The 24,398-nt window shown below is 32.6% G+C and overlaps 3 protein-coding genes across 3 annotated transcripts; 1 reads left to right on the top strand and 2 right to left on the bottom strand.

The window, feature by feature from the left end:
• Positions 1-3,804: 3,804 nt before the first annotated feature.
• LOC131640298 (uncharacterized) lies at positions 3,805-4,780 on the bottom strand. The gene is made up of 2 exons (XM_058910711.1): positions 4,257-4,780; positions 3,805-4,170 (listed from the first exon to the last, which is right to left on the bottom strand). Exons 1-2 carry the CDS (start codon positions 4,431-4,433, stop codon positions 3,910-3,912), a joined length of 438 nt encoding a protein of 145 aa, XP_058766694.1. The 5' UTR covers positions 4,434-4,780; the 3' UTR covers positions 3,805-3,909.
• Positions 4,781-4,880: 100 nt separating this feature from the next.
• On the bottom strand, positions 4,881-7,601 carry LOC131640297 (chloroplast envelope quinone oxidoreductase homolog). The gene is made up of 4 exons (XM_058910710.1): positions 7,444-7,601; positions 7,159-7,303; positions 6,529-6,620; positions 4,881-5,775 (listed from the first exon to the last, which is right to left on the bottom strand). The coding sequence occupies exons 1-4, from the start codon at positions 7,507-7,509 to the stop codon at positions 5,086-5,088; spliced, it is 993 nt and encodes a 330-aa protein (XP_058766693.1). The 5' UTR covers positions 7,510-7,601; the 3' UTR covers positions 4,881-5,085.
• Positions 7,602-18,340: 10,739 nt separating this feature from the next.
• On the top strand, positions 18,341-23,586 carry LOC131640296 (uncharacterized). Its single transcript, XM_058910709.1, has 4 exons — positions 18,341-18,809; positions 18,898-18,951; positions 21,736-21,861; positions 23,146-23,586. Exons 1-4 carry the CDS (start codon positions 18,426-18,428, stop codon positions 23,329-23,331), a joined length of 750 nt encoding a protein of 249 aa, XP_058766692.1. The 5' UTR covers positions 18,341-18,425; the 3' UTR covers positions 23,332-23,586.
• The last annotated feature ends 812 nt before the right edge of the window (positions 23,587-24,398 follow it).

Raw genomic sequence — 24,398 nt, 5'->3', positions numbered from 1 at the left:
TTATTGTTTGTAATGTTAGTTTTCTTGTGTTAGGTAGAAATGGAAGATATTATCACATTGACTTTGCATCATAGTGGTCATTTTGTGGATTCCGAAAATACTGATTATGTGGGGGGTAAATGTATCCAGTTAGATGTAGACGTGGATAGGTGGTCATACTTTGAATTGGTTGGTGTTCTGAAAGATTTAGGTTACACTGAGGTAGCCACTATCTACTACAAAGACCCTCAACTTGGGATGTCTTCACTTAAGGATGATAAGGGTGCAAATGATGTAGTTGACCTATTTAGGGTACATTTGGAAGTTCACATTTTCGTAGAACATGTGTTATCCCAACCAGAGTTTATTGAAGAACCTTTAAATGTAGAGAAAGAACCCATGGATGTAGACCCTTTAAATGTGAGTGAAGAAGGTGTTTTGGATGAATCCATCATTGATGATCTATTTGAAGATGTCATAAAGGACTTAAATGTAGGTAATGGTGTTGGGAATAATGTTGGGAATAATGATGGGAACAATGAGGGTCTGAATGATGTGAACACTGAGGGTCTGAATGATGTGAACAATGAGGGTCTGAATGATGTGAACAATGAGGGTCTGAATGATGTGAACAATGAGGTTCTGAATGATGTGAACACTGAGGGTCTGAATGATGTCAACACTGAGGGTCTGAATGGAGTAGATACTATAAGCTCTGATGACAGTGAGGATGAGAGTTACAAGTATGACAGTGATTTGGCATTTAGTGATTCTGATATGAGTGAGGATTATTCAGATGAAAATTTAGACAATCTTGTTGAATATGATGGAAACCATGAAGGAACAAGTAAAAGTAAGAAAAAGAAATGGGAAGAAGAAGACAATGGAAGTTTATGTGATAGTGAGGAGTTAGATAGTGGATGTGATAGTGAGGAGAGTGATGCACCAAGAAAGAAGAAGTATCCCATTTTTAAGTTAATGAAAGATATGTCTAAATATAAATGGGAGTTGGGAACTTATTTTAACTCAAAAGGTGACTTTAAGGAGGCAATTCAAACCTATTCTGTCCAATGTGGTAGGGCTCTTAAGTTTGTGAAAAATGACAAACAGAGGGTGAGGGTTGTGTGTAAGGAAGGCTGTCAGTGGGAAGCTTATTGTGGAAAGCTGCCTAATGAGGAGACTTGGCAACTTAGGAAATTAGTTGATATACACAGTTGTTCTAGGGAATACAATGTGAAGATGATGAGTACAAAATGGCTTAGCAAGAGGTTGCAAAACTCATTGAAAAATAATCCTAAGTTGAAGCTAAAGGATATGAAGGAGAAGGCTCTAAGGAAATGGAATGTGGGGGTTAATAAGACAAAGGCAATTAGGGCCAGATTTGCAGCTAGGGATATGGTTGATGGCTCATTTTTAGGAGATTATACAAGGATATATGATTATTGTCATGAAATTCTAAAGACAAATCCTGGTTCAACTGTGAAGTTAAATGTGACACCTGTACAAGAACAAGGTGAGGACAGAAGGCCTTATTTCAAAAGGTTATATATTTGCTATGCTGCTTGCAAAAAAAGTTTCAAGTTATGTAGACCTATTATTGGTCTAGATGGATGCTTCTTAAAGGGACTTTGTGGAGGTCAGATTTTGGCAGCCATAGGTACAGATCCCAATGACCAAATGTTACCTATTGCTTTTGCTGTGGTGGAAGGGGAGACTAAAGATAGTTGGTCTTGGTTCTTAGAACTTCTAATTGATGATCTTGGTGGAAGGGAAGAATGTAGAACATATACATTCATTTCTGATCAGCAAAAGGTACCACTATGATTAATTTCTAAAATTCAGTTATGATAATTTAGCATTTTCAGTTATGGTTTAATTTTGCATTTTCTTTAAATTTTGCAGGGTCTTCTTCCTGCAATGGATGAATTATTACCAGGTGTTGAGCAAAGATTTTGTGTGAGACACCTATACAATAATTTCAGAAAGAAGTATCCAGGAAAAATGCTGAAGGAGATAATTTGGAAGGCTGCAAGGGCTACCTACCCACAAGCATGGGAGAGGGAGATGAGAGGGATGAGACAGATACATGAAGATGCATATAAGCACATGATGCAGACTCCACCAAGATTTTGGAGCAAGTCATTCTTTAGGACAACTTCAAAGTGTGATGTTGTGTTGAATAATATGTCAGAGGCTTTCAATAGTGTGATTGTAGACTCAAGAGCAAAGCCACTAGTGACAATGCTAGAAGAAATAAGGGGATATATTATGGAAAAGTGGGCTACAAACAGGTTGAAATTCTCTTTACTGAGTGATGGGGATGTTCTGCCAAACATCAAGAAGAAAGTGGAAAAAGCAAGTTGTTACACAAATTCTTGGATTGTAAGGTATAAAAGTTATTTAAAATCAGACACATTGAGTTTATATTTGACTTGTTTTTATGACTTGTAGGATGTCTTGTAGTTTTGAATTGTTCTTATGACTTGTAGGATGTCTTGTAGTTATGACTTGTTTTTATGACTTGTAGGATGTCATCTGAGTTTATATTAGAAGTCAGACACATTGAGCACCAAGGTGACATTTTTGGGGTCAACCTAAAGGAGCATGGTTGTTCATGCAGAAAATGGCAACTGACAGGTCTACCTTGTGTTCATGCTCTGGCTGCAATGAAGAGTAGAAACATTAATGTTGATGATTACATCCCAGATATCTATAAGAAGGCAAGGTATATATCCGTGTATGAACCTATCATATATCCTGTTAATGGGACAAATTTATGGGTCAAAACAGAGTATCCAGATGTGCAGCCACCAAAATTCAAAAAGATGCCAGGAAGATCAAAGAAGAGGAGGAACCGTGAGCAGGGTGAGATTGATGGAACAGACAGAAAAATAAGAAAAACAGGTATGGTCCTTAGGTGCACCAGGTGCAGACAGATTGGACACAATAAGTCCACTTGTAAGAGGACACAACCACCACAAGATACACAAGCCACTGCAACTCAGCAAACACCTACACAAGTTACTGCAACTCAGACAACAACAACTCAGCAAACACCTACACAAGTTACTGCAACTCAGACAAGGGCATCAGCAAAAACCACTCAGCCAACACATTCCCAACCTACTGCAACTCAGCCAAGGGCACCAACAAGAACCACTCAACCAACACCTACACAAGCTACTACAAGTCAGCAAAGGGCACGAGCAACACCTACAAAGGCTGCTGTTACAAGGCCACAGAAGTTGCCTTACAAGAAGCCAAGACAATCATCTGTTATAGTACATTTTGCTTCGAAGGGACCAACCACAAGATTGAATGCGTCACAAAATGCAGTTGGACCTACAACTAGGAGGACCACTCCAACAAAAAGGAACAACACAAAGAAATCCTTTTAGATTTATGTACCTTTCTGTTTTAAGACTATTTAGTTTATAATTGTTGTTTTGAACAAAGTTTAGGCTTGTGTTTTGGTTTCAGTAACAAGCTGTGTTTGAACAAAGGTTGAACAAAGGTTGTATTTTGGTGTGTAACAAAGGTTGAACAAAGGTTATATTTTGGTTTGTAACAAATTTGAACAAAGGTTGTGTTTTGGTATCTAACAAGTTGTGTTTTAGTATGTAACAAGTTGTGTTTTAGTATGTAACAAATTTTTGTTATGTTAACAATTTCACTCATTAAAATAGTAGATGGACTTAAAGCAATGTGTAACAAATTGTTTATCAAACTTAAACACTAAAATGAAGAAGACAACTTGGATATTCCATATCATTAAGACAAAAAAAATACAGCATTTTGATTACTAAAACAAAATAGACCAACAATTTATGGTCTCCCAATGTCACAAAATAGAGCATAAACCTAATACAAAATAGTAGATGGACTTAAAACAACTTGAGGCATCCCACTGTCACAACAACTTGAGATCTCTTACAACATTTTGACTACTAAGACAAATAACACACAAAAAAACATAAACTTCCAAATCTTCTTCCACCTAATGTTGATCTTCAAAGTATCCTCTAATTCCATAGTATTAAGCCTCAATATTTCAACCTGTTTTTTGGCTTCTTCCATCTCTTCACTAAGAACTTCAAACTTCCATTGATCATTCATCAAGGTTTGCTCAATTTCACCTTTACATTCTTCATAGAACCATTGAAAAAATCCACAACCAGGATTGCTGTGTCCCTGTACATGTTGAGAACGAAAATTGGGATGCATTAGATTAACATTACAACAACAATAAACTCATCACAACTGAAACTAATCCTTACCTTAAAATGTTGACAACCCCAAAATAGCTTTCCATAGTTCTTGACAGTCCGTGCCTTGCGAAGAGCCGCGTTGTCTCCACAACGACATAGAGGCTTCCATGGAAGATTAGATGTGCTGAAAGAAGATGACTCACTTAGGTTGCTATTTGTTGATGATGAGCCACGCATAGAACTCATGACTACTAACAATTTAGGTTTCAATTTGGGATCTTGGGAACCAATTTCATCTAGGGTTGAATTTGGGGAAAAATATGAACAACCTTCAGCAAGCAATGAAGAAGAAGATTGTGCTGACTAGACATATGATAATGCAACGGCTCTTTCCACGTAATCAATTTTAACGCCGTTAGCCATTATTTGACAGAAATTACCAACTTGTTTCTGTTAAACAACGTATGGGACCAATTTGAAACTTTTAAAAGAAAGAGGACCAAAATGGACCCAGAGGCAAAGGTACGGGACCAAAAAGGGTATTAAGCCTTTTCATAATAATAACAATTAAAAAAAAAAACTATAACAAACTGAATCACTAAATCACTCGTCAGAAAAGAGATGCACTATATATCATCACAATTCACAACTCACAAGAATACCAAATAAAAGAAAAGAACCACTTCTATATCAATTTCAAATAAGTCATTTATTTCCAAATCGCAAATCAAAGAAGAAAACCATTCTGTATGAGTATATCACATACAAACCAGCAAAAGAGACTTATTACATATCTGAATTTAAGGTTATTCATTCATTTCTATTTCTATATAAACACATACAAATGTTTAGCAGAAAAGTAGAAGGAACAAATACAACATCAGCGAGCAAACCGTGCCTATGGCTCGACGATGATTTTTCCTGTAGCATGGCCATCAATGCTCTTAGCCCAAGCATCTTCAGCTTTGCTCAAAGGAAATTTAGAGTCAATAATTGTCTTCAGTTTTCCATCCTTCACTAACTGAGCAAGATGTTCCATGCCCTCGCGCTTGACATTTACAATAAACGGCACCAACCGCTTCTTCGAAAAAGTAAGTTTCTTCAGAGCAAAAGTTGCAATTGAACTCGGGCCAGGTGTTAAATCCACTACAACCCCTTTTTCAGCCAAATTAGGATCAAAAGTTGACCATGGTATTCCAGTGGTGCAATGTATCACTGCATCATATTTCTTACCAGATGGACTCTTCAGTGCTACTCCTTCTGGAGTCTTGTAGTCGAGAACTTCATCAGCGCCTAAGCTTTTGACAAAGTCGATGTTGCGAGCACCACAAGTGGCTGTCACGTGGTTGTTCCCTAGTTTGGCAAGTTGAACAGCGTATGCACCTACACCACCGGAAGCAGCAGTTACCAAAACGTTCTTCTGCTCGCCTGTTCCGTCAAGCTTAATTCCTCCAATTTCGATGAGTGCGTCACGAGCTGTGAGACCGGCTATGGGTAAACCCGCAGCTTCAGCTGCTGAGACTTCAGATGGTCTGGCAGCTGTTAAGCTCTCGCTTGCCACTGCAAACTCAGCTAGTCCCCCTCCATACTGTCATTCAACATAACACGAAATTTGATAATACTTGTTAGATATTAACATATATGAATAAAAATGAATTGGATTGGAGATAGGATCAGTCCTGGAGTTGTGGATTAAGAAACCTCTGATGTTAGTAGTGCATATATATCACAAGCAAAGGCATAAGAGCATATGAATAAACTGTAACACAGCTATGTAAATAATTTCACACTATAAACCATGTGGCATCTTCATATGCTCCCTCCGGTCCCAATTATGGGGGAAAAGTTTACTTTTAGATTCATTGAATAATCAATGTATCTAGACTAAATATAGACCAGATACATTAGAGTGGTTGGTTCAAAAGATAATTTATCCGGGAAATTATCCAATTTGGTCCCTAAAATTAGACACCCGTATCAATTTAGTGATTTAGTTTCTTTACTTATTGGTTACAAAGAAGAAAAGAGGATGAAGACAGCAAGAAATAGATATTGAAGATTTTCAATTAAGACCCCAGCTTCTAATCGATTCAGTCCCTGATTTTTGCCTACATGATGTACTAACACGTGTGTTGCTTGTCACTAAACGAGATACATCATTACTTGACACTTAACAGACTTTAACTAATAGAGGGGCTAACTTGATCAATATTTTGATAAGTGAGGATGGGCTATTCTGCAATATCATGAAATTGTGTTGCAATTTATGCTTGGAATAACATAGATGATATGAAGAAATTAAAAACAGTAAACTAAGAGAGTGAAAGAAAGAGATAAGTACTTGATGCGTGAGCTTAGCAATAACTTTATCACCAGCTTTAAAATCCTTGACTTGGGGTCCAATCTCTACTACCTCTCCTGCTACATCAGTACCTGAATCAAAGTCCCACAAAAGCAAATGAACCTTATATACACCGCAAGAGTAAGCAGAAAAAGAGTTTGTTTGTATAAACACATTAATTAAGAGCTTATAGGATAAATGTTTATCATTTAATCACTTATATATAAACTATTACTACAATCAAAGAAAACATATAGTCAAAAAGTTGATTTTATAAACTACAAAGTAGTTTCCATAACTTAACCAAATCATTTCATAAGCTATTTCCTTAATATCACACAAACACTTTTTAAAAAAAAAAATCTTTATCTATAAATAAAGACAACTTGTTCCGTCAGAGATTGACCGATGAACCAACTGGTTACACGCGGTTATTTCAACTAACACATATCAGTTGAGCCCCTCCGTTCGTATTGCACAAACACTTCGACAAATAGATTCATTTCTACACACAAAAAGTCAAACTATTTTCATATAAAGCTATAATTTATTTTGAAAAAGTGCTTATAAACTAATCCAAAGTTCCAAACACAGATTTGAATAAAAAGAAAGAGGATTAGTGAATCATACAAGGTGTATGGGGAAATTTTCGAGGCAAGAACATAACCCGGAGATCACCCTTCTGAATCTTCCAGTCAACTGGATTAATGCTAGCTGCTTCCAATTTGAGCAAAACTTCATTAGTTTTTGGAGTTGGAACGGGAATTTCAACATGCTGCTTAAAATCAATTATTGAATTCAATCAGAATCAGTTACGCACGTGTAAATGAAATTAGGTTAATTTAATTTGAAGAAAAAAAAATTAAAAAACCAAAAAACTTCATAGTTTGAAAGTGGTGAGAAATGGTTGAAGACCTTCAAACCGGAGGCTCCTCCGCCATAGGAAGTGTACTGAACAGCTTGCATAAGTCTCGCAGCCATATCTATCTTGCAGAGTACCGAACTGTATGGGTCTTGATTTGTTCGCTTGTTTTTAGTTCTACAAATTTCAACAACTCTCTTTGAATATAAAAATCAAATAAATGGACTTGTCAAAAAGAAAAAATCAAATAAATAGATGGTCCTAATTTTCCAACAGATTTTTCTTAAAAAGAAAAAAAATATTAATTATAATTATTTTTTTAGAATTTTTATGAAAATATATTTTGTTAAGAATATTGACTTGTTTGATAACTAAATTAAGTAACCGGTATCAAATTATAAATATATTTATAAGTAAAGAATTAATAACTATATGCATTGTATTAATACTATTTTTAAATAGTTAAATAAAAAATAAAAAAGAATTCATAAAAAATGTGGTTTTTCTTTATTTAAAAGATTTTATATAAATTTTGCCTAATAAAAAGTAAGGGAGAATTTTATTTTTGTTTGGAATAAGAAATAGAAAGAAAAACATGAACTTTATTTTGTTGAAAAACTATATAAATTTTGCAAAGAGTAATTACCAAGTTAATATGGAGAGGAGAATCTTCTTCTTTTCATTGAAATTTTTTGAACACTAATGATAACAACTACAATCTTGCAATAATTTAAATTTTTTATACAATCTTCAAGAGCGACTTGTTTCATGATAATATCCCTCAATCAATTACAGATCTTTCAATATCAAGTTCTGAAATCAAAACAAAGGTTGAAGAAGAAAGAAATCTGATTGCAAGAGTTTTGAACATTTTAAAAGTGAGAGGAAGTTGGTTTCACAAAAAATCACAAAATTGATTATGAAAATCTTTCATGAAAAATGATGACAAAATGGTTTTATATGTGCTTGAGATTAAGCACGAAAATGAGTGAAAAAGGGTACTTAGATTCGAATCAAGAACATTTCGTGGTTTGAGTCCAATGATCAGTTGAAGTGGAATAAGAAGGAAAAATATTTTTGACTCATTTTTCATCTGATTCGAATCAGGTGCAATATAGCCAAATGGAAAATGCTGAAAACTATTTGATTCCAATCAGGTGTAAAGTTTGATTCGAATAAAATCAAACAGAGGTGACCAAAAAATGCTTGATTATAATCTGGTGTAAATTTTAATTCAAATTAAAGTGTATATAAAGCTTTGGTTTGCCTCAGTTCAATTTGATTTGAACCGGAAAGTGTGCCTAATTTGGTTAATTCGAATCAAACACAAAAAATCTCAAATTTTCATGGTTTTCAAAATAGTTTGAGATTTCTATTTGCACTTAACTTGAATCAAATACATATATGGTTCTTATTTCACTTATTCATGCAATGAATAAAAGCATCATGATCAATTTCAAATATAATCATTGATTTATGCATGCTATAATGAACAACGAATCGATTCGAACTTGATTCGGGATGTACAATATAACATCCCAAATTTGGATTTCGTTGATTATAATAATTATATGTGATTGTTGTGTGATTTATTCAGTTTATTAGATTATTTGGTTGGAAAGAGAGTCCAGGAGTTAGAGACATAGTACGGTAATTATAGGTGAATTAGAGTACAATAATATATGAATTATATTATTATTTAATTAATTATTCAAATAATAAGAATAAAAGACAGTGTAGATATTTTGAGGGCAAAAGTCTTGTTGGGAAAAGTCTAAACTGGAATAATATTTAAATAGGAGTAAGGGAAGGAGTGATCAGTTTTAGATCGTACGTGAAATTGGAGAAAACCGTAAGAGGAGTGCTAGGGCAAGAGACAGCAAAGTGGGACGTTCATCCATTCGACCTTGAGAGATCAATTGTTAGGAGTAACAAGGTAAGGGTGGGTAATTGTGGTTGATTAAGACTGGTATAAGGGTAGGGTAAACGTAGATTTTGTTGATCCTATTGATGGATGATGATTGCATGTGAATAATTGTTAATAATGATATTTGAGATGACATGATTTAAATCCAATATGTATATATGATGAATTTTTGTTAAAACTTTGAATTATGATGATTACAAAGTATATTGGATGAGTATGATGCTTGAAAAATCAACTCGAGAGTGATCTAAAACTGTAGCGAATCACACCTGAAAGGTTGATGATCGCGCAAAATCATCGGGCGAGAGCCATGCGAGTCGCTGACAGAGCAAATTCGTCGGGCGAGCCAGAGGCAAGCGATAGGCGAGGATTTCGCCAATGCTTCGCCGGGCGAGAGAGGGGAGAGCGACAGAATTTCGCCAAGCGAGGGCTGAGCGAGCAATTTGGTAGTCAGGGCAAGTCGCGCCATAACTTGAGTTTTATGACTCTGTTTGATGCGACGTTCGAAGCATTGGTAATCCGACGCGCAGAACTATACCATTATATAATTAGATAAGTTATTTGAGTATTATTCCAGTACCTAATATGTTTAGGGATGTGGACTATTGTGCGTTATGTGTGATTTTGATGACTTGTTCATGATGAATTGATGAAGATGTTGTTGATGATGTTAGTATGATGATATTGTGATGATACCTTAATGATGTTGCATGTTTCAAGTATATGGGTATCCATGTTATTGTTGATGATGATTATGTTGTTGCAAACACACTTGACTAGCCGAGGTCAAATATATATATATATATATATATATATATATATATATATATATATATATATATATATATATATATATATATATATATATATATATATATATATATATATATATATATATATGCGTTGTATGCTTAGAGTCCATGCATACATGATGTGGAAACTTCAGTTCTGTTTGTGTTGTGGCCTCATTTCCTATAGTGATGGTTGGAGTGCGAGTAACTAGAGTTCCTTGTCCGAGAATTTTAGTGAAGTATTATTATGGTGGTGGTAGCGATTTGTGACGTGCTCCGGTTCCAAAAGGGAATCGATCCTATGGTGGTGATCAAGGAGGGAAATGAATCAAGTGTTTATAATTGGTACCACATGCATTAAGTCAGTTTCATTGCATAAAATCTTATGTGACATTGCATAATCTTGTTAATGATGTGTGTTGTGATGAATATTAAGCCAATAAGTGCTTGTATGATGGATTCTATAATGATAGTTGTATGTGTGGTATTTATGATGAATGAAGGTGTGAGTATATGTTGTATTGATGATGTTGAATTGTAGACTATATTGATAAAAGTTTACTTTTCTCTTATACCTTTTATAATTGAGTATGATTACTCACCCCTTCTGTTTGAATGTTGCCTCTACGTGGGTAACGTGCAGATACTCAAGAGTAGTTGCAGATGTAAGGAAGATAGCTCATTGGAGTATTTTATTAGTTTTCCGTTAATTTAGAGGTATCTTGCTCTGACGTGTAATATCGGGATGGGAGCGCTTTGATTGGATTTTTATATTACTACTATGTGATGATTTTGCAAGAATTTAATTGTTGGATTAATTTTATTTTTAAACTCTTCTATGAGACTAATGTCATGAGTTTTATAGTTTGAGGATTTTTATGGATGATGATTTCGCTGCGATGTTTCAATTCAATTTTGAAGTTGCTTGAATACCATTGATTGATGTATGTTTTTATCAAGTGTGACACCCTTGTGTGGTGATCTTAAATTAAATTATGGGTTAATACCACTTTACTCCCCTGCCATATAGGCGTGTTTTGCTTTACCCCCCTCTAAAAAAAAACTTATTGGACAAACCTTGCCAAATAAAGATTCCATCAAATTTGACCCTGATCAATTATTTTGGCCAAGATTCTTAGAATCTTCCCTACATGGCATTTTTGGTAGTGCTGACTGTACAACACATAAGCGATGTGGCACAGTCAGCACTGCCACGTGGAAATTATTTTTTTTAAATTTTTTTTAAATTTTTTTAAATTTTTTTTAAAATTTTTTTTTTTTACGTTTTTAAAAAATATTTGACAATACCTGCGGATTTACCTACGAATTTGACAATACCTGCGAAGTTACCTACGGATTTAAAAATACCTACGGATTTGACAATACCTGCGGATTTACCTACGGATTTACTTGCGGATTTACCTACTGATTTAAAAATACTTGGGGATTTACCTTTAAAAATACCTGCGAATTTGACAATACCTGCGGATTTATCTACGAATTTAAAAATACCTGCGGATTTACCTACGGATTTGACAATACCTGCGGATTTACCTTTAAAAATACCTGCGGATTTACCTACGAATTTGACAATACCTGCGGATTTACCTACGGATTTGACAATACCTGCGGATTTACCTACGGATTTAAAAATACCTGCGGATTTATATGTAATAAAAATAAATTTTAAAACTAATAAAAAAAACAATAAAAATATTTTGGAAAAAATAATAAAAAAAACTACAAAAATAATAAAAAAAATGGAAAAAAATAATTAAAAAAAAAACAAAATTCCACGTGGAAATTAAAAATAAATAAAAAATGCCACATGCGCATGCCACGTATGCAGATTCTCTTGGAATTTTGATCCAGGGTCAAATTTTTTGGAATCTTTATTTGGCAAGGTCTGTCCAATAAGTTTTTTTTTAGAGGGGGTAAAGAAAAACACGCCTATATGGCAGGGGGTAAAGTGGTATTAACCCTTAAATTATTCATAAAATTTTATGTGGGTTTAGAAGGATGTTACATACAATCATGAGGGAGCCTCAATAAACGATAATAAATTAAAGCGAAAAGACAAGCAACAAAATAACCATACTAGGGGTGCTCCTCCTGAATGTGTCAGGGACATGCAACTACAATACGGATTAGCGTGTAATGCAGGAATCCATTGGATGCATCTAGGACTAGGATCACCTATACCTGTTCAAAAGATAAATCTCGTAGGTTAAGAAGATTCTATATGGAAATTACCTTTTTCTAAACGGCCGGTCGGGGACCTTTATGGTCGGCCAAAAATAATAATGTTGTTACCTCACAATCATCTTCTTCGTGAGAAGCTTTCAAGCAACTTGTTCAACTTCTTCGTTGGATGAAACTTCTTTGAAGATTCTATCGGAGGTTGATTCTTCAAGATCTCTCCTTGATATTAAGTCTATGAAGATATTGCTATTGAGATTTCTTTCTCATTTCTTCTTTCGAAGATTTCATTAGATGAAGCTTCTTCTTCTTCTTCTCCTTCTTCATATTTTCTTAGCGATTTTTCTCCTTTTGACGTTGAATCTTTTGAGGATCGTTCGTTCATCGAGATTGTTCTTTCAAAGGAAATTACTAGAGTTGATTTTTCTTCTTCTTCTTCAAATGAGTTATTTGATGAAGTTGCTATAAATTCTTCTAAGTTTGAGCTCATCCGTTCATTTTTTAACAGTTGAACCAACTCATTCAATTTCTCAATGATTTCTTCCTTCTTAGATTTTTCTTGAAACTTATAAAAATTATCATATTTCGATTTAACGATTGAACCAAGTTTTTTATTCAAGTTATTTAAACACGGGTTAGACTATGATGCCACTTGTTTGACATGTGACTTTATACACAAGAGGGTGGGTGTAACACCCCAAATTCTACCCGAAATTATAATGCAGAAATCAGAGTATTTTTAAAACTATCAACAAGCATTTGGGATATCACATTTACTTCATATAAACAACACATAATCAGATACGCAACTCTTCAATCTCAGAGGATCACAAACGACTTATATCAGCTCTAAAAACAAACCAACTTTTATTTAATATGCAACGGAATCATAACATGTGACTTTATAAACAAATCATCTTTATTCAATCAGAAACAACTTTAAAACATCATAGTACTTCTCATCATTCAACTTAGAACTCAACAACTTATATATTAACTACATGAAACAACAAAATAAACATCCCCCGAGTGCTACGTATCAGAGCGACACACACCAACTGGACTCGATGAAGCTACAAACTTTCACAGCCATACTTGAGTACCTGTCCATTTTCCCAATCTGTCCGAGCTCTAAGGTCTAGTATGTGATTTGAGAAGGATCAATAGTTTGGGGTTCTCTTCATTGCTTGTCAAGATAAATCTATCTTATAAGAAAATTATATGTTGTTGAAATACCAACTTTGCACTGCTGATTCCACAGCTCGCCACATGGATGATTTCACAAGCCAACATTTCAATTGCTCTCTTTCCATGCTAGTTGGTTCTATATGAGATATTTATTTCAATTATTATATTTACTTCTGCTTTTGAAACATTACACTACTTATTTGATTTATTCATAGCATTATTTTAACATTTAACATAAATTATTTTAAATTGCATATTAATGAAAATAAAAAAATTATTATGATATTAATTGATGTACATTTATAAGAGATGAAAATATTTACGGTAATAGATTTAAAAAGGATGGATATAAATCAAAGAATCAAAGTGTAATATAAAATAAATATTTTATACAATAATTCTTAAAAATTATGGATATAAATTTAGAAATTAAAATTTGGTTTTCAAGTTTTTTTAACCGTTGAGGATTTGATTTTTCTTGAATGAGATTTAAATTTTTCATTTTTGTAATTAAATATTTTTTTTATTATCAATACTATAAGTCTCTTCACTTTTATGAAAAGGAAAAAGGTGAGATAAACAACCAACAAAAAATAAATTTCAAATTTAAAAATCTTTTTTCCCCACCTTTTTTACTCTATCTTTTTTTATTTTATACATACGAATATTTACTATTGATCTAGATATTTTTGTAAACGATACTTAAACAAAAATAATATTTACATACGGAAAAAATATATTATTGATCTAAATATTTTTATATACGAAAAATAGTATTTATGATCTAAAATTTTTTATTCAAAAATGGTATACGGTAAAAAATCAATTATGGATCAAAATATTTTTATATACGAAAATTTACCATTGATCCAGATATTTTTGTAAAGGGTTAATACTACTTTACCCCCCTGCCATATAAGCGAGATTCGGTTTACCCCCCTCTAAAAAAAAAACTTATTGGACAAACCTTTCAAAATAAAGATTCCATCAAATTTGACCCTGATCAGTTTTTTTGGCCAAGATTCTTAGAATCTTGCCTACGTGGCATTTTTGGTAGTGCTGACTGTACAACACATTGCTTATGTGGCACAGTCAGCACTGCCACGTGGAATTTTTTTTTTTTTTTTAATTTTTTTTTAATAAAAATTTAATATTTTTTTAAATTATTTTTATTAATTTTGTTGATTTTTTTAATTTTTTATTTTTTTAAAAAATTAATATATTTTTTATGTTTTTATTATATATAAATTATAAAAAAATTGAAAAAGAATTATAAAAAATTGGAAAAATTAAAAAAATTTACGTTTTTACGTTTTTATTAATTTTTTTTAAAATTTTTTTCCAAAATTGTTTTACTGTTTTTTTTTATTATTTTTAAAATTTATTTTTATTATATATAAATTCGCAGGTATTTTCAAATTCGTAGGTAAATCCACAGGTATTGTCAAATTCGCAGGTAAATCCGCATGTATTTTTAAAGGTAAATCCGCAGGTAATTTTAAATTCGTAGTTAAATCCGCAGGTATTGTCAAATCCGTAGGTAAATCCGCAGGTATTTTTAAATCCGTAGGTAAATCCGCAGGTATTGTCAAATTCGTAGGTAAATCCGCAGGTATTGTCAAATTCGCAGGTAAATTCGCAGGTAAATCCACAGGTAAATTCGCAGGTAAATTCGCAGGTAAATCCCCAGGTATTGTCAAATTCGTAGGTAAATCTGCAGGTATTGTCAAATTCGTAGGTAAATCCGCAGGTATTGTCAAATCCGCAGGTATTTTTAAATCCGTACGTAAATCCGCAGGTACTGTCAAATATTTTTTAAAAACGTAAAAAAATATTAAATTTTTTTAAAAAAAATATTAAATTTTTTTTAAAAAAAATATTAATTTAAAAAAAAAAATAATTTTTTTTAAAAAAAAATTATTAATTTAAAAAAAAAATTTAAAAAAATAAATAAATTCCACGTGGCAGTGCTGACTGTGCCACATTGCTTATGTGTTGTACAGTCAGCACTACCAAAAATGCCACGTAGGCAAGATTCTAAGAATCTTGGCCAAAAAAACTGATCAGGGTCAATATTGATGGAATCTTTATTTTGCAAGGTTTGTCCAATAAGTTTTTTTTTTAGAGGGGGGTAAATCGAATCTCGCTTATATGGCCGGGGGCTAAAGTAGTATTAACCCTTTTGTAAATGATACCTAAACAATTCATATACCAATTTAAATTGTGAGATTGAAACAAATATAAATAAGCAAGATATTTAAAATGATTTGATAGTTTTCAATAAATAAAAAATGATTTGTTATTGCTACTAATCTTAAGCTTTGATTAAGATTGTCAAAATATTTTTAAATAAGTCTTGATCTGCCTTTCTTATATTGGTTGCATAGGCGGATGCACATTGAGGCATAGTGTGGCTTTAGCCACACTAGAATTTATCTTTTTTATTTTATTTTATATTATAATATTACACTTGAGTAGAATTTGTTTTTAGTATGCATGAGACTTCTCAAAAAGTGTGTTGCCAATTAGAAGTTTTTTGTTACTATACAACTTGTAACAACTAACAATTATAATAATAAAATGAGGGACTAAAAGGGAGTCATCAAGACTTGTCATGTTTCTTCGTAAATACAAATTACTGTTACAATTCCTATTGATTAGCCATCATAAGTACATAATATTATTACTTTGGTTGTCATTATGTTCTTTTTTTACGACAATGATGCCACTGTTTATAGTTTTACTTTATTAATTTTATTATTTATAATAATAGTATATGATTATAGTGGTAGTGTTATATTATATATATATATATATATATATATATATATATATATATATATATATATATATATATATATATATATATATATATATATATATATATATATATATATATATCATGCTAATCATAATGGTCATCGGTCGATTATTTAGAAGGAGTTACAATTCGTCTAGAATATTTGCGGTACATAAGAACTATTCTATGAAAGAATACATACAATCCAAATTCAAGAATCACACAGCTAGCAAATATCGGATTGTTATAACACCTTCGTTATATATAAATAGTACGTGCCAATTTTAGGTATACAAATTCAAATTCAAATTTCTATTTCAATAACCCTTCTCTTTTTCATACGAACTTGAATGTTGGAGTGTTAACATTAGAGATCAACCCCCTTTTTTACAAGAGAGAAGATCGAAATAATATAACTAAAAATTCTCATTTTATTTCTTTTTCTTATTACTTCTAACTATTTTTTTATTATATATTTCAGTTAAGATTTTTTGTCTAGTTGCTCTGTTACTTTAGACCGAGTTTATAGTTGATTTAAAAGATTAGTGTTTAGCCACACCAATATTTAATGTCTGAATCCATCCCTGATTGGTTGCATTCTCATTTCTGGTGTCACACATTGGTTGTACTCTCAAAAAGTTAATATAAACTTTTCATTAATTTTCAACCGAAAACTCTGTCCAATGCTTTGTAACCATCAAATCAATCTTCACATTGTCAATTCATGGAGTACCAACTTTTACTATACATTGTTAACTCGTTCACCTATACATGTATAATATATTATTAAAGAGGACAACTTCTTTACCCATCACAAAAAGATGGGTAGTGTACATTTCACCAATCAAATGATACCATTTAATTTTTATGTATTTAAGTATTTATCATATAGAACAATTGTTTGATGTTTTCAATGCATTTTACACTAAAGATAACCTTACCCACCTTTTTGAGGTGGGTAGATAAGAATTCACCTTATTAAAATATTTTATCTCAATTTTCTCTTTCTTCATAAATTTCAAATTCAATTATTCTACTCCTAATGAATTAATATATCCTCATAAGATTTCTCTTTAATTTTTCTCATACTCTTTTCATTCATAATTTTTTTAGCTTCTATTTTTTTATTACATTTTTTTAGCTTCTATTATTCACATATTTTATAACAAAATTGTATTTTGTATTAAAAAAATTTATTGTTCTAAATATTTTTACGGGTATCAGTTATTTTTCTATACATTTAATTATTATTTTTTCATAAGTACCGGACATTTTCCTATATATTCAATTATTATTTTTTCTATATATTCAATGATTATTTTTTCGCTGGTACGAGACATTTTCTCATTAAACAATATATATCTGAAACAAATGCGCGTCCCGTATCAGAACCCGTGTGAACGCAAGAATTTGTTCGTTAATATATTCATCTCTTGAAAGACACATAACCTTCATTTGCTCTCAATCTTTATAAACATCGATCACACAACGACAAGTTTGATTTTATTGAGTTTCAAATTCATCATTCTTCTTTATTTTATTGCTCTCTCATGATTGTCAATGATCTCTTTTCTTCATGTTGTTTGTTGTTCCTTAGTTGTCATTTTTTTTTAAAATTTTTAAATTCAATCATTTTTTTTCAAAATCCAAAATAAATTTTATAAAGCAAATATTTATAAAAAAACTATTGAATATCCATGGCAGACAATCTTCCTTCAATTAAATCTTTAGCACATCATGTCGGTTGATTCAAAACAAATGGTTTAGATTTCAAATTCAATCTTTTCATCTTTAAAAAAAATAAAAATTTAAACCATATAATTAGAATCATCAATTAGCAATAATATGTCTTTCTAATACTACACCAATTTTTTTTTTATTATTATTATTATTATTATTATTATTATTATTATTATTATTATTATTATTATTATTATTATTATTATTATTATAATTATAATAATAATAATAATATTATTATTATTTATTTATTTTTTATGTAGTTATTTATTTATTTTTTATTATTAAAACATTATTATTATCGTGTAAAATTGGAGGGAGTAGAAGTGCTGTCAGAAGAAGAAAAGAACGAACCAAAAAAGCGCCTTGAACGAAGCAACGAGAAACAAAATGTTCGGAATGGCCGGAACAGCAACCGCCACGACATGCACCGGCACATCAGTCCGATGGCAACCACTCCTTCCACCGCTCCGCCGCCGCCAACGCCTCCCCGTAATCGTCAGTTTCAAAAACAACAACAACAGTAACAATAAACCAAACGATATGGATAGGGTTTTGAAAGAAGCGTGGCGAAACGCTAACGATAAGTTCGAGCTTTTTCTCTTCGAAGCTAAAAAAGCCGCCGAACGCATAGACCGTCGTTACTCTGTTTCGCAACGTGTGTCTTCGGTTGCTTCGGCTGCTGCTGATAGAGCCCGTGAAATTGATAGGGATTTTGAAATTGGTGTCAAATACCGGAATTTTACTTCCGATTTTGCCCTTAACTGGCCTAAGGTTTGTTTCTAGTGTTTGTTTTCTATTTGATTTTGTGTTGTGATGATAATAGCGATTTTATGTTTTATTGTGTGTGGTTGTTTTGCAGTATAGAGCGCAGATTAGTAAATTTTTGGATAGTCCGGTTGGGAAAAGCTTTACGGTTAGTATTGCTCCTCTCTTGTTCTTCGTTTTACCATTTGCATTATGTGTTTGTGGATGGATATATGTAATGAAGAATGAAAATGTAGTGAGATGAAATTAGGATTACAAGTCTATGCTTTGGATATTGTAAGTATGGAGTGGTGGAAATAGATTTGTTTTTTAGGTTTTACATTGCTAGGGAAAGAGCTTCTCAATGAGAGATGGGAACCTTGGCTTCCCAAAATATTTTCAAAATATGTATGCTAGTGAGGATCGGGTGACGTTGGTATTAAATTTAGTTTGGTGTGAAATTCAACTGTCTAGAATCTAGATGAAGTACATCAAGTTTATACTTTATATAATGAATGGTTATGGGCCTACGGTTTTAATAGAATAGATGGTTGAGATTTGGCGTCAAAATGTTTGACTCGGGGTGTCAAAATATCTTGAGTCAATGTTGTTAAATAGCCATATAGCAGCGCTATAACTTAGCGGAATTTGGAGAAACCGCTATTGCTCCGCGGTACGCTATTTTAGTAGAAAATTTTGTCAAATAGGACAAAATATTGTCAAATAGCCACTATAGTGGCGTTGTAGCACTATTGCATAGTGGAATTTTGACAATCCGCTATTCGTCAACTGGTGCTGTAGCTAAGCCTTGCATTTATAACTTTCATGGTCCTACAGGATTGTTTTTTAGCATTTCTAACTATTAAAAATTTATTAAAAAAATAACAAATGTCTTCATGGAATCGAACACCGATCAACTTATTTACTTAAATAGTCTTTACCAGCGTGATGCGACACAATGTTATATTGACCCTGAGACGTAATTCATATATTTACAAAAATTCGGTTCACTAGATTAATTGAGCCAATTTTTGGCAATGTGGTTGCATTATTTGATATTTCAAATAGTTGTATTCAACTCAAGTACGACTGATGCAGCTGCAATTGCGAAGAGTCGTGTAATCGTGACTGTTTAAAACCTAGCTTATCTTTTCCCATTTTGTCCAAATTGAAAGGGAGGTAAAATCAGAGTATTGGCTGGAATGAATGTTCAATTTAATTTCATTCTGTTGTAAACAATGGAACCTGTTGTGATTCCACTTCATTTCATCCCCTTACATTAAATACTTCAAAATTGGAAAACTTTTGATGTCTTGACATGTATCTGATACTAATATGCAATATTATCGAGGGTGGATGGTGGAAGGCAGAAAATCTATCATATGACACCGCCATAAAACACCACGGTGTCGCTATCCTTAACAAATTAATCACGGCGCTTTTCAATAAATCTGCCACCGCAATTCGCCATGACTGATATTTGACAATACAGCAAATATGCAACCTGATGTCACATTATGTATCTAGAAAGGAGTCAATAGTTCTATTTTTTTTGAAATTTCTAGATAAATCTCATTTACATCTCTGATACATCTTATCAATTAAAGGCTCAATTGTCCAAGCTCTTTTCTTGCTCTACTCTATGGTTCATTTTCAGAGTTGCTTCTCTATTTGGTGCACCTGCTTCATTGTTCTAATTCACACATTTTATGCACTCCCGTGTCATTTTCTTGCTCTACTCTATGGTCCATCTGCAGAGTTAATTCTGTATTTGGTGCACCTTCTTCACTGTTCTGGTTCACACATTTCATGCATTCCGTGTCATTTTTTTGCCCAAGCTCTTTTTGTGCTCTACTCTATCTCTATGGTCCACCTGCAGAGTTGTAAAGTTCTGAGCTGCAGAGTCGTGCAGCTGGATCTCATTGTTTGCTTTGTTTCCACTGTTGTTCTCATTCCATTCTCACAGATTTATTTCGTGGACCAACTCTATGGCCCATCTGCAGAGCTGCTTCTGCATTTGGTGCACCTGCTTCACTGTTCCAGTTCACACATTTTATGCACTCCCGTGTCATTTTCTTGCCCAAGCTCTTTTTTGCTCTACTCTATGTTCCATCCGCAGAGTTGCAAAGTTCTGAATTGTTTGCTTTGTTTCAACTGTTCTCATTTCATTCTCACCGCTTTATTTTATGGATCCACTCTATTGCTATGACTTGGACATTTTCTGAGTTGATGTCTTTGCTGCCCTAAGCTCCTTTCTTGCTCTACTTTTCTACACATCGCTTTTTAAATATTGTGCATTTATGTTATATATGTTTATACTTATAAATTTCTGCTGACATATCTTGGTTTTTATAAAGTGTCTTGTATCTTTGTATCCATATTGTACCTGTAACATAATATGATATAAATCTGTGCTTCTTGGATATACTTATATTCACTTAATTACTGCTGATTCCCTTAGTCCTCTCTCTCATAACAATTGCTCCAAATATGATAAGTTTCCTTTAATTTTTATTCAAAAACTTAAGAAGGAAAAAACTAACTGTAAATGTCAAGCACTTTTCTATGGAAATTGTATAAACTGCTTCAGCATGATACTTTTTTCTTTCTTTCTAATCTTATTTAAGTTATATCCATTCATTTTAGTTTCTGTATATTAACTCTATCAATTTAAGGACATAACGCCATAAGTGCCTTCCTGTAACATGTAAAAACCAATTCCAACTCTAACTATTTGGCTCTAGATATGCCAAAAGCACTCATATAACAAATATTTATCACTTTGACCTTTGCTTTGTCTTGAATTTTATTTATCATGCTTTTTGAGTTTTGTTCAAACAAGCGTACATATAGGGTATTATTTGATCTTTGGTATATAATATTTCTTCTAGTTTTCCTTTTTTTCACACTACTCAATGTCAATCCATGTTACCATTTGATTTTCTTTTTTCAGACACTTTTCTTCATCTGGTTTGCATTTTCTGGCTGGCTTTTTCGGTTCTTGATAATTGCAACATGGGTACTTCCATTTGCTGGACCTCTTCTACTTGGATCATTGGCCAACAGCTTAGTTATTAAGGTAATATTGCTTTTGGGTTTTTAATGTATACATGTGGCATGTGTATAGTGGCTGAATGAAAATTGTACTTAAGTACCAGTATACAGTTTTAATCAATTCCAGTGAGCATGGTGATCTTTTGCTTTTTCCTTAAACATCTAGAACATAATTCTCTGAAACAAGGTAAATAATAAAGGAAAATGTGAAATCAAGTTATCAATCCCAGATAGCGGAGCGGAGCGGCCAACCCCAAAAATGGGATAGCGGATTGCAGGATAACCGCTATTTGACTATTTTTTAGTCTAGTTATATAAATATTCTATATAACATATATTTAATGTAAAACCAATTAAATAAAAGAGGAAGAAGAGGAATAGAGTTATTAAATGACTATTACATAAAAAAGCAGAGGTAATGAAAAATAGATGAAAATCAAACCAGATGTAAAATCAAACCCTATTTATTTATTTAAGGGTAAATCTGAGTTTTCGCATTCAAAACAGTTCAAATCTGCTCGGGCCGGGAAGCGCTCTGCTCCCGCTACCCGCTAAACATCAAATAGCGGAGGGTCACCGCTCTGGGCCTCTATCCCGGGATAGTGCCATTATCGATCGCTATTCTGGGATAGTGCTGCTATCGGCCGCAATTGATAACTCTGTGAAATTCTCTGTAGAAAAGCATTGACATGGTAATACGAAATATTACAAAACTAAACTTGCTAATGCTTGCCAATATAATTCATTTTTTAAAATCCTCTTCTTATTTAACATGATGGCTCTTAAAAGAGAGGGGAAAATAACCATTGACAGGTACAATTTTTTTGACAAGCCTCTTAAAATATAATCATTTTACATTTTAAGAAATGTAGTTTGGCCCAACCAACTCAATCCTACAAAACCGACTTGTAGGGTGAAAATTGTCTTAACTTATAAACACATGTTCAGGCCATATATTGTCCGATGTGGAAATCTTAGCATTATCTAACCAAGAATAACATTTTCCTTGGAACAATTATATCAAGTTTTCATTAGCTTTATTCAAAACTGAGCTACTTGGTATATTCAATTAATTTTATGTTTGTTTGGCCATACTCATGGCACAAAGCTGATATAAGTTAGATTTGAAGCTTAAGTAACTAAACTCCATGCTTAGCACATTCTTAATTTCATTGGATTAAAATATATTGTTTGTTGTTTATGGTAATCTTTAGTTGTGTTCTAGTTCATGATCATTTGAATTATATAATTTTAAACACTATTTGCTTTGAAATTGGCTCAAAAGTATGTTACTTCTGCAATTGGACAGGGCTCTTGTCCAGCTTGCAAAACACAGTTTGCTGGTTACAAGAACCAAGTAGTTCGATGTACAAGCTGTGGCAACATTGTGTGGCAACCTAAAGGTAAAGGGGATTCCTTTACAAGAGGCGGTAGAAATAACTCAGCATCAAAGTCAGACCCTAACATCATTGATGTTGACTTTGAGGAGAAATGATGATATTATCAAGTTAGCGATTCTCATTCTGGACTTGACTCTGCAAACAGATATGGATAGACAATGCTCATATATATTCGTTTATTGTCTCCGGGTTTTTTCATGATTGAAGTTTGTTCTTACATTTGTGCTGTATGAAGCACATATAGTTTGGGTGTAGTTGTAAATCTTTCTTTATAATATGATGATAGTATAGTCGGGAAAGAACACGAAACAGGAAACAGAAGAATAAAAAAAATGTCTGTTCAAAATGCATACAGTTTTTGTAGCCATATTTATTTAGTCATGAACTCAAGAGCCATGTTACTTAGGCTGGAAGCAAAGTTTTGCATCTGTGATGTCAAATTTCTCCACCCCTCTTCCCCAAAAGCCTTTAGAGGATTTCAAATTCTCAAGGACTAGCATTACTTATTCCCAATAATTCATACCAGTGCATATGATAGAATTTTGGATCCTGTTTCTAGTTCTGCTGGTTTCCCCTCACCTTTTAAAAAAAATGATCTTTCGCTTGAACTATGATTCCTGCTGTCATTTATTTGAAGCATTCACGCATTTGGAACTATGATCGTTAGATTGAAATTAGACACTTAAAATTTCAGGCATGGTAATTTTTAAAAAGAATCAAAATCTATATTGAAATTTGGACTGCCTAATTTCCCATTCGATGACCACTACAATACAATGTCCTAAATGCATAAGATCCTTGTGGTCCATGGAGTGTAGTTTAGAAAATGGATAGGATTTCTACTCCTGCATGTGTTGCTTCTAGTAATAACGATGTGATATATGTATAAGGTCTGTTTGATTTACTTTTTAAAAGAGTTAGTTGTGATGGTTTAGTTCTGTTTTATCTTTGTATGTAATTTTTTTCAAAATTTATTTTTGTTAAAAAATAAAATATTTTTTTGATTAATTTAAAAATATATATTTTAATAGGAGAAGAATATAATTAATTGTCTATCTATATTAATGGAACGTTATTTTCGCATGGATAGTTTTAAACTTAAATATATTTCAGATTTAGTTTTCCTTAAAAACCTTTAAAGAATAATCTCCAAATATTAAAA

Source organism: Vicia villosa, unplaced genomic scaffold (assembly GCF_029867415.1).
Source record: "Vicia villosa cultivar HV-30 ecotype Madison, WI unplaced genomic scaffold, Vvil1.0 ctg.003033F_1_1, whole genome shotgun sequence".
Lineage (NCBI taxonomy): Eukaryota > Viridiplantae > Streptophyta > Magnoliopsida > Fabales > Fabaceae > Vicia > Vicia villosa.
The sequence above is the reverse complement of the archived record's forward strand: the minus strand, read 5'-3'. Positions and strand labels throughout refer to the sequence as shown.

Coding starts and splice junctions, on each gene's coding strand:
- LOC131640298 (XM_058910711.1), bottom strand. CDS start 4,433: ATGAGTTCTATGCGTGGCTCATCATCAACAAATAGCAACCTAAGTGAG. Junction 4,171..4,256: donor GGGGTTGTCAACATTTTAAG/GTAAGGATTAGT, acceptor CAACATGTACAG/GGACACAGCAATCCTGGTTG.
- LOC131640296 (XM_058910709.1), top strand. CDS start 18,426: ATGTTCGGAATGGCCGGAACAGCAACCGCCACGACATGCACCGGCACA. Junction 18,952..21,735: donor CGGTTGGGAAAAGCTTTACG/GTTAGTATTGCT, acceptor TTCTTTTTTCAG/ACACTTTTCTTCATCTGGTT. Junction 21,862..23,145: donor CCAACAGCTTAGTTATTAAG/GTAATATTGCTT, acceptor GCAATTGGACAG/GGCTCTTGTCCAGCTTGCAA.
- LOC131640297 (XM_058910710.1), bottom strand. CDS start 7,509: ATGGCTGCGAGACTTATGCAAGCTGTTCAGTACACTTCCTATGGCGGA. Junction 6,621..7,158: donor AAAATTTCCCCATACACCTT/GTATGATTCACT, acceptor ACTTTGATTCAG/GTACTGATGTAGCAGGAGAG. Junction 5,776..6,528: donor TTGCTAAGCTCACGCATCAA/GTACTTATCTCT, acceptor GTTGAATGACAG/TATGGAGGGGGACTAGCTGA.